Source organism: Oryzias latipes, chromosome 10 (assembly GCF_053564925.1).
Source record: "Oryzias latipes strain Hd-rR chromosome 10, Olatipes_Hd-rR_3.1".
Classification (NCBI taxonomy): Eukaryota; Metazoa; Chordata; class Actinopteri; order Beloniformes; family Adrianichthyidae; genus Oryzias; species Oryzias latipes.
Genome location: NC_136246.1, coordinates 7,459,220 through 7,469,459, shown reverse-complemented (window position 1 = coordinate 7,469,459; position 10,240 = coordinate 7,459,220). Strand labels below are relative to the sequence as shown.

The following is a 10,240-nucleotide window of genomic DNA, read 5'->3' as shown; positions in this document are numbered from 1 at the left end:
TGATTTTCCCTCTCATGACTGCCTTTGCTGTTTCCCAAAGAACGCACGGTGGGATGTCTGGAGTAGTGTTGAAGTCTAAGAAGGTTGCCCACTCTTTTTTAAAGAATTCAAGAAATTCCTGGTCCTTTAACAGAGACGTATTAAACCTCCAAGTTGTACCAGAGGGTGTGGATTTTTCCCTAGAAATGTTTACAGAGACTGGTGCATGATCACTGATAATAATTGGATGGATATTGGAGCTTTGAATATTTTTTAAAAGAGAGTTACTGATTAATAAATAGTCTAAACGGGAGTGTGAAAAGTGAACTGGAGAAAAAAAAGGTGAACCCTTTAGTGCTTGGGTGACATGAGCGCCACGCGTCGCAGAGACCCAGATCATTCATGTACTGCTTTAGAATACTTGCAGATCGCCATGTACGCTGATTTGCTGCTGTGCTGAGTCTGTCAAGTTCAGGGTCCAAAACAAGGTTGAAGTCTCCTCCTATAATGATTGTGGAGTCAGAGTGAACTGAGAGTGAGGTGAAGAATCTGTGAAAGAAGGAAGAGTCGTCAACATTGGGACCATAAATACTCACTATACAAAAGTCCTTATTCTGAATGGATATATTAATGATTACAAATCTGCCTTCTGGGTCAGTAACTGTATCCTTATGAGTAAAATTAAGATTTTTATTAATTAAAACAGCAACTCCTCGTTGTTTGGAGTTGTAACTGGCAGAGTATATAACTGGAAATTGGATTTCATTCCACCTCTATGCTGATGACAGTCAGATTTACATACCGTTAAAACAGGAAGAAGCATATTCTGCTCACCAGTTATTAGAATGTCTTGATAACATTAAGACATGGATGTCATGTAACTTCTTTCACTTAAACCAGGAAAAAACAGAGGTTCTGCTATTTGGTCCAAGTGACGTTTCTAAGGCACATGTCGACTTAGGGGTTTTAAATGATCACCTGAAACAGACAGCAACAAGTCTAGGTGTGAAACTGGATAGCAATTTAACTTTTAATGCTCATATCAACTCAGTGGTGAAATCCAGTTTTTTTCACCTGAGACAACTGGCCAAGGTTAAACCTTTCCTCTCTCGCCATGACTTTGAGATTTTAATCCATGCTTTTATTTCAACACGTTTGGACTACTGTAATGCTCTCTGTGTTGGGCTTTCCCAGAAATTACTTGCTCGTTTGCAGTTAGTCCAAAATGCTGCTGCCCGTCTTCTAACTGGTACACGGAAACAAGAACATATCACTCCCATTTTAGCATCTCTTCATTGGCTCCCAGTTCGCTTACGCATTGATTTTAAAATTCTCCTATTTGTTTTTAAAGTCTCCATGGACTCGCTCCAAAATATCTATCTGACCGGATTCAGGTGTACACTCCCCCCCGCTCCCTTAGGTCAACAAATCAGACACAGCTGGTCGTCTCGAAGACCAGGAGAAAACTGAGAGGTGACCGAGCCTTCTCGGTGTTCGGACCAAAAATCTGGAACGAATTGCCCCTGTACCTAAGACAGATTGACTCACATAGTATTTAAATCTGCTCTTAAAACATATTTTTTCACTTTGGCTTTTAACTGAGTTGGAATCCGGACCTATTTTATGTGTTTTATGCTTTATATTTTCATGTGCTTTTATTAATTTTTCTGTTGTTCAGCACTTTGGTGAACCTTGTTCTTTTTAAAGTGCTTTATAAATAAAGTTGAGTTGAGTTGAGTTGAGTTGCTAAAATCAGACGAATGACGACTGCTCCTTCTGGTGAAACTCCATTTAATAAAAAACTAGCAGTAGTTTCAAATGGCTTGTGGCGAAACCATCGACAGTGACCTTCACCTTTCCCTTCAGGGGTCACCACAGCCAATCAACTTTCACTGATCCACACAGGTGGTTTGGCCAAATTCTCTCCCTGACACAACCCTGTATTTTATCTGGGCAGCACATGGAGACCCACACATGTGGCTACATTGTTAGGCAGTAGCGTGAAGGGCCTTGACCAAGTACCCACACTGGATGAAGCTCAACACGCCAACTGGTTTCCCATGTGCCCGTCCTGCACACAGTCAACTGATCCATCCAGCCACTTCTGTTCCAGAGAACATGTCTTACATTTGGGTATCTTTTGAAGAATTAGCAGCATCAACCTGAATAAAACTATCCGTCTCCTTACAGGCAGAGGATGTGAAGAAAGACTAAATGTTCAAGCTGGCTGAGCGACTTTTGTTCTGATCGTCTCTGGACCTTACCTTTCCTCACAGAGGGAAGGTAAAATGGACTGCTTTAAATAGGAGCAACTAAAGGCTCTGTAGGATAAAATGAGCTGTTTGGATTGTGGTTCTGAAAGACAAATGGTTGAAATTCTCTTTAAAATATTACAAAGCAATGTTTTTAGAAAAATGTGTTTTTTTACAAGTGAAGCATGAGAACAAATGAGATCTTTACTTACAGGTACACTGGGTTGTGATGTCACTCTACACCCATTATTAATCAGGCCTTTACACCCTAAATAGCTGTCTTTTTTTCCTCAGCCCATCACAATCCCATTTTTACCTTTAAATGCATGAATAGCGTCTCTAGATTCTAGACATCTCTCCAGCCCTCCCCCACCTGAACCAGTTCGGCATGGTCTGGTCTTTGACCAGCAGCAGCGTCTACCCTGGGATTGATACGTCTATGGTTTGATGTGATCTCAACCACACAAGACGTGTTCAACCAGGAGCTTAACTGCCAACGATTATCGACTTATTCATGCATGTTTTTTCTGTAACACAAACAGACGTAAACCTGCATTCCTAAAATATCTCCTTATTGAAATACTTGTGGGTTTCCATAACTTCAGCTTTTCTCAGACCAGATTGTTCTCCCAGTTCGAAACATTTCTGCGCACTTGTGCAAAAATAAGTAAGTAAATTTTGAAATCATTATGGGATGGCCATATGAAAAAGCACCTTTAGTAACAAACTAAGTAACTTTTCGAGCATCATTGGGGACTTTCTGTGTAAAAACGGTTTGACTCATAAATTGTAGATTTTTTACAGTGTGAGCATGGCGAGTTCGCCACTGTTGCGATCTTAGCTAGCTCGCACATTTTTTCGGAATGTCATAAAAATTCAATAAGCGATTCCCTGGCTCCAGCCGAACAGAACATTGTAACATACGATACTACGATGTTAAAATTGTGGGCGGGATAAACAAAAAAATCTGCTGACTCAACTAGAAAAAAAAAAATCAGAAAAAATAACTTTGGAATCTGCTAATGAAACCAATACACACTTGTGGGGAATTTCCAAATAACGTTTTGAAATTCTAATGGGATGGCCACATGACCTCTGAATTGGCGGCCATTGGGTGGCAAAGTGTGAGGGTGTGTCCGAATTCCCACCCTGATCCCCAGCTACTCAAACCCCATACAGTGTGTAGGGTGGAAATTCGGACACGGGCACAGATTCTCCTGAGCCCTTTCCCTGATTGGCAAGTGTGGTTGCCATAGAAACCCACCTAGAGCAATCACAGCTTACTGTCAATGGATCTGGAAGCGAACTAAAGCTTAGAACTTTAACTACAGAAAAGCTGCCTGACTGCAGAACCAAAGCAGAAAGCCCGCTGATCCAGTCCAGACCGGGGTCAGACACAGGAGCGGGAACAGCAGAGGGTCAACAGAAACGTTGTTTTATTGAAATCTTCAGAACAGAACTTAAAAGCTGCAAGTAAACAAAGTGGAACCCTAAGGGCTCCAGACACCTGAGACAGGTCAGGGCCCGGCCCAGCAAAGGAAGCTGCAACTTTGGCCGTCTCCTCTGGTTCTGAAAGGTCACCGGATTCAGAACCGTTCAAGTGGAACAAAGCTGCATAAAGGGTGGGGCTGCAGAACTCCTGAACATCTCTGGGGGAGTGGAAAGAACAAGTGAAGGCCACAGATCGTCTCCCCGCCTTAAAAACCAGCACCGGAGGCTCGCGGCCTTTCTGAACCAGTAAGCTATACGACGTCGGACGCCGCTGCAGCGTCCATCCGCTGGACTTTAACCGGGGTTCCTGTTCCTTCTGGGTCCTGTAGAACATAGACGCGTCAGACCAGCAGCAGACAAAGCTACAGGAGAGGTTTGAACGCGTCCTCCAACCCACCTCCATAACCCCGGCGTGGGCAGCTTGGGGGCCGGGCTCTGCGAGGGTGGGAAAGTCCAGCTCAATGTCCATGATGTCCCCCAGGTCCAGCTGCTCTCTGAGGAACAACAGGCAGAGACATGCAGGTGAACACAGTCCTGCGCTGGTTCAGCTTCCAGGCCACAGAGTTCCTTACTCATTGTCCTCCTGGGTGCCGTTGTCTGTGGGGGGGTCCCAGGCGTGCAGCTTGACCCTCCACAGCTTGATCTGCTGGTCCCAGGAGCGACGGCTGTACTTCCTGAACTTGTTTGGGGTCTTTGGGTGAATGCCCGGCTGACGGAGGTGTCTGAAAGGTGATAAGGTACAAAAGCTGATACTTCCCTGTGTGTGTGTGTGTGTGGTTTGTTTATTAGGGGAGGGGGGTCCTTACTTTGGGACCTCCCTTATGTAGCGGTCGTAGGCCAGTGTGTTCTTGCCGTAGCTGATCTGCTTCTGTCGCCGCAGCAACACCCCTTCATCCGTCTCCAAGCTTTCTTCTTCTTTGGAGTCGCAGCTGCAACAGAGAGGAATCACTTTAGCCCCGCCCACTTACGTGAACACGCCCGCCCCTAAAGTCATGTAACTCGTGACTGCGCACACCCGCATGTCTGAGGCTACGTTCACATCGCCCTTGGCAACGCACGATCAAGCCACCATTTCCAATAAAACGCTAAAAGCTCAAAGCTTCTAAGACCGTCATGTAACTCTACTTGGTTGAACTTTGACCTACCAGGGGCTCAGATTTAGTAGTGACGAATGGATGGCATCTCATTATTTATGGAAGTGCCAACTGTCAAAGTTGATTGAGGAGAAATGAACAATTGTGGTTTGTGTCCGGCTGGAATTCCATGACACCAGGTCTGTCAGATATCGGAATGGAGCTGTGAAAGGAAAAGCCTGGAGGAAAATTTGCGCCACTTTGAACCAAGCCTCTTCCACCTGCAGGTGGCGTACATTAGCTAGTAAGCAGCAGAAAAAGAAGAAGTCCCTCCCAGCTTGCCCAGTGTGAACACCATGGGCCACATGTGTGTGCGACCTGTGTTTAGCGTGTTCTTCAACACTCGTCACATGTCCTGTGTGTAGAGAAGATTATGCTCAAACACAAACCTCCCAGATGATCCAGAGGACGCCTTCCTCTCCCTGTGGGGGCCGTCTGCAGCCAAGATCCTCCTCCTGTACCTAGACAAAGCCCACGCTCAGGTCTCATGCACCCTCACGGCCAATCAGCTCACAGGACATTTACCGCTGCAGGTCTCTGTGAAGGTCTCTCCTCATCTCGTTGTCCTCCACCTGACTTCCCCAGTCAGATGACGCGGCGCAGCGGGACACGGGACCTGAACTCTCTGGGGTGGTAAAACTGGGGGGGACAAAGACAAACGGGTTCAGCCCCACATCTGGGAGTATATTTGCAGGGGTCCAAACCGCCGTCTATTACCGCTGAAACCACTGACTGTAATGACAACTGGACTGAGTGACTGAGTGAGTGTGACGTCAACCGTAGAAGATGGTTCACGTCTGGCTCCAACCATATGAAGGCAATTCAGTCGCCATTTCTTTGCAACACGGACGCCACCATTTTGGAATCGAGTCTGTCTGAGTCAATGTTTCTACGGCAACCGCTCTCGCCAATCAGGAGTGAGCTTGAATGTGATTGGTTCAAAAGTGAAGATAAATGGATTGAAAAAGCTTTTTTACTGTTACCTAAATACTGTTGCTTTAAGTTCTCAGTTTTTCCACCAGCAGAACCACCGGCTGCACAAAATCTGTCAATCAAATGCTCTGATTGGTCAGTTTATATTTTGGATAAATTGCACTAAAGATAAAATATAAAAAAACGAGTTATCGAGGGCATGTTAATGAAAGGTGTCAGAGCAAAAAAAGTTATTTGGACAAATAAAATGACTGAGTAACAGCTGTTTATTTCTCTATGGAAGTTTATGGCATTTTAGCTTTTTGGAACCAGCGGGTACTTCCTGTTTGGAATGCCAGGGGGAGGAGTCTGTCGGTTCCGTTCTCATTTACAGTAACTGGTTGAAACACAGGACAGTGGTTGTGGCTGTCTGGCTGTAGATGGAGCACTTGGCCTCAGTAATGTAAATGGACCACATCATCATCATAATAATATACCTGGAACGTTACCTGGAATGTCTCCCTTCTGTGCGCTCATGCTCGTCTGTGCGCTCATGCTCGTCTGTGCGCATGCTCCCGTCTACGCCTCTCTTCCTGCAGTGGGACCACCGGGACGGACCGCTGCTGGACAGTAAAGAAGAGGGGGGGGGTCTTCATTATGAGTGCAGACATGCCGTGTGCATGGCTTTAAAACTGTTGCCGTAAACCAGAGGGTTTGGGTTTCTAACAGAGCTTGTTGTCTCTTCTGATCTATTGTAAAAGTGTTCCCAGTGGTCTTTGAATTAGGATCAAGGCGTTTTTAGTCATAATCTAACAACCTATGTCACTTTCTAAGACACGTGTCAAACTCAAGGCCCGCGGGTCAAACGTGGCCCCCCATGTCATTTTCTGTGGCCCGCAAGAGCATAAAAGTTTTTAATTTCTCAAATAAAAAATAAAAATTGGTGTGTATTTATTCATATCTAGGGAGAATCAGACTTGAAATATGGGATTGGGCAACTAAACAGTAGGACTTAAACACTGTCCATATAACTTAACCTGACAGAATCAAATGTAAAAGGATTTATGCTAGAATAACAACAAATATATGTTTTCTATGCAACTGGAATTGTCACTTTAAAAAGTTAGAATAAATAAATGAGTAATTTAACATTAAGTAGTAGTTACATTTATTTTTCAGGTTTATCTGGCCCTTTGAGGACTGCAGCTATGCTGATGTGGACCTCAGTAAAAAATGAGTTGGACACCCCTGACCTAGGACATAGTTTCTGCAGAGCGGCAGGAATTCTCCTCTGAGTTGTGGCTGTTGGCGGTGAGAGGACATGCCCTTTTTACCCATCATGCCTTTGTTTGCTTGCTTACAGCTCCAACTTAACATTATCAATGCAACAAAAATAGCCAGCGATATCGGATCTATCCAGACGTCCAGTTTGGATCCAGATTCCAGCTCAGACGAGAAAACAAAGACAAACATGGATCTGTTTGTCTGACAGATGATGAATAAGAATGGAGAGGAGCAGGGATCTTGTATTTTTTGTGACGTCTTTTCAACGTCACAAAAATGATCTTTTTACTCTTGATTAACTAAAACTTTAATAAAGAAAAACTCCAAAAAGTTTTTTAAAGCTAATTTTCTCTCGGTGTGTCCTCCATCATCAGTCAGACGAACATGTTAAAAACACAATGTTCCTGTCTAAACGCCTCACAGCAGCAGGTGGAAATGCCTTTACTGCATTATATGAAGTAGGATCTGCACTAAAGGTGCGGCTTTGGCGCGCATTTGCCCCGCGCAGCGGAACCAAGAAACAGTGCGAGGTTTTCCGGAGGACTGTTCCCAAACAGAACACGATCCAACAGAAGAGGATCCACAGAACCACACACGACACGTTAAAGCTCGGATATTTACATTTCCGTCTCCACTAAACCCGGTTTAAAGAATGAACACCGACGTATATAATGATCCGTCCCGGTTCTGTTAATAAACAGCTAAACCTGCTCGTTCGGTCAAAACAGTTTTTTGTGGTCGAGGACTCTCAAGACCTCTGAGGTTCTGGAAACCCGCCAAGAACCGACTAAAAACCTATGTGTTTAGAGTCAGGAGCAGGACTGGAGTTCCCTCTCTCGGTAGTTCGGTCTGCTGTCCGCCGGTCCCGGCGTTCAGTCCGAACGGAACAGCCTTCTCCGAATTCACCAAGCTGGATCGGAACTCCTCACCTCCGGGTGTGTTCGCGGCGGCTGCTGGTGGCGTCGGTCCGCCGGTCAGGGGTTCTGGTAGACATGATCCGGTTCTGCGGGAAAACTGCTCGTTTGACACCAAAACCCGAGTTGCGCCAAGCACAGAAAACAAAAACCCGCGGCGCGCCAAACACAAAGACGAGTGCTACGTCACTTCCGTAGGCACCGCGCCAAACACTCCGCTGGGAACCACGTGACCATCGAACCCTTCAATTTAAAAATGTTCAGACTTGTTTTTTTTATTTTTGTATGAAAAAGAATATAGTTTGAAATACAAGTAAATACATTTAATCATAAAAATAAAAAACCTTGACTCCACCCACAATAACGGCAAAAGCTATTACGTCATAAAGGGTCTTCTAATTAACAAGATTTTTTAAATCAAAACTCATATGACATGGATCTGACAGCTTTGAGCTGTTTTTTTATTTTCACACATTTAAAATATGTAATTGAGCACAATCAGAAATTGAGAGACAAATAAAAACAACTGCGATGCTTATTCTTTTACTAACTTTAAAGGAAAAATCAAACATGTAACTCTTTCATTAAATGTGTCTGTGTTGTTCAGTCTAATGTCTACAGTTAATAGGGTCGACTCTATAAAAGAGGAGCTTTTATCGAGGGAACATTTAATCTATAAGTGACATCTTCTAACATTGTTTGCCTACGTTTATTTTAAACAGTAATGAATTAAAATTAGGGGTTGTCAAAATGGTGAGAAAAACCATCAATCTGTTCAAAATGTATTGCAATTGAATTAAGCCGAGCAAAGCTGCACAGTGGTGTAGTGGTTAGCAATGTCCTTTTTATGTGTTGGAATCCTTGATGGGTTCTTTTTGTTTAGAGTTTGCATGTTTATCCCAAACATCTGTGGTTTTTCTCAAGGGATTCTTGCTTCCGACCACAGTCCATAAACATGCAACACAGGTTAATTGGTAAATTATCTATTCGGTGGGAATGTGAGTGTGTGTGTTTCTGTGTGGCCCTGTAATGGACTGTCAAACTGTCTACCCCACCTTTGCCCAAGAGTACCTGGGTTGGCTCCAGCAACTAAATGACCCTGAACAGCATTAAAACTCCAGGCTTCAACGTAAAACTAACCTTTGATTTCAGCGTTGCAGGGTTACATCTATTTTTAAAATTGAAATATAATGTTTTGGCTCAAGACAAATTGACCATTTCAAAAGCTCTTTGCATCTATTTGGGATTATAATATCACAACCATATGTTTTTTGGAATTCATTGTACCACTTTCATATTATTCTGTTGAAAGTGTTTTTTCCATAATTAAAGGAAGTATTCTAATTGTTAAAAAGATATTTCATAGATTCAGTATTGTAATGGAATTTAATACAAAGTACATTTTGAAACACAATATGTCCTAAAAGTACCTGTCCTAAAAATTTGCTTCTGTGGTTGATGTACCGGTAGCTTATTCTGCTTGTTTTTCTGTCTTCCTTGATCTCTGTTGCTCTCAAACCAGCTGTAGGACCTGCAGCTGTGCAGGAGCAGGGTTCATGGACCTCTTGTAACCATTTTTTTAATTATTTATTCAGCACTTTTCATACATATTGTTAGATCACAACAACCCATGTAAACAGTTCTCCACCTATACTGTAGACAGTATTAGCAGGGAAGCGCTCCTGAATCTCCTTCAAACTGACAGTGGGTCTCCATGACACTCCTGAACTTCTCCCGGGAAGACTTTTTGCCTCTGCTACTGCATGCTGATTGGACTGCTGATACCCGTCATCTGTCCCATGGGGTCCAACAAACCAGCCAAACTCAACATGACTCAATTTTCAGCTTGAAGGCATACACTACTTCTGGCGACCCCCACCAGATTTGCCATTTGACGGGCTGCAGGTCTTATGGCTTTAGATTGCAAAGGCTGCATTGACAGTGAGATGGAGAACATGGCCAACTGGACTCAATGTCTCCAGCCTCCCTTGGTACCTGGGAGTTTAAAATTCTTCTGACAGCAGCTTCACCCAGACGTTCTTAACAGATACATACTCACAATACATTTGAGCTTTTCCATTTGACCCAACTACAAAGTCGATCATTTATCTGGTACCTAAGGTGTGCATCAAGCACTTGTGCTGTAACAGTCTATATTATGGACAAACTGTACAAGGAACAGAAGTCCGTTAACAAAGCACTGTGGCGTCATGAAGGTCATTCCTTCCAATCATGGCCATCCAGGTTGGCTACCCTTGTAACAGGACTAAAACAT

General features: G+C 43.7%; 1 protein-coding gene across 4 annotated transcripts; it reads right to left on the bottom strand.

Annotated features, from left to right (window-relative positions):
• Positions 1-3,650: 3,650 nt before the first annotated feature.
• slbp (stem-loop histone mRNA binding protein) lies at positions 3,651-8,182 on the bottom strand. Of its 4 annotated transcripts, none has more exons than XM_011473179.4 (8): positions 7,981-8,182; positions 6,277-6,390; positions 5,381-5,494; positions 5,245-5,310; positions 4,529-4,651; positions 4,295-4,444; positions 4,120-4,216; positions 3,651-4,045 (listed from the first exon to the last, which is right to left on the bottom strand). In XM_011473179.4, the coding sequence occupies exons 1-8, from the start codon at positions 8,043-8,045 to the stop codon at positions 3,974-3,976; spliced, it is 801 nt and encodes a 266-aa protein (XP_011471481.1). In that variant the 5' UTR covers positions 8,046-8,182; the 3' UTR covers positions 3,651-3,973. The 4 variants fall into 4 exon arrangements, with proteins under 4 accessions (XP_011471481.1, XP_004086556.1, XP_011471482.1 ...); XM_004086508.5 differs by having other exon boundaries at positions 5,245-5,316; positions 7,981-8,181; XM_011473180.4 differs by having other exon boundaries at positions 6,277-6,387; positions 7,981-8,181.
• Between the last annotated feature and the right edge of the window lie 2,058 nt (positions 8,183-10,240).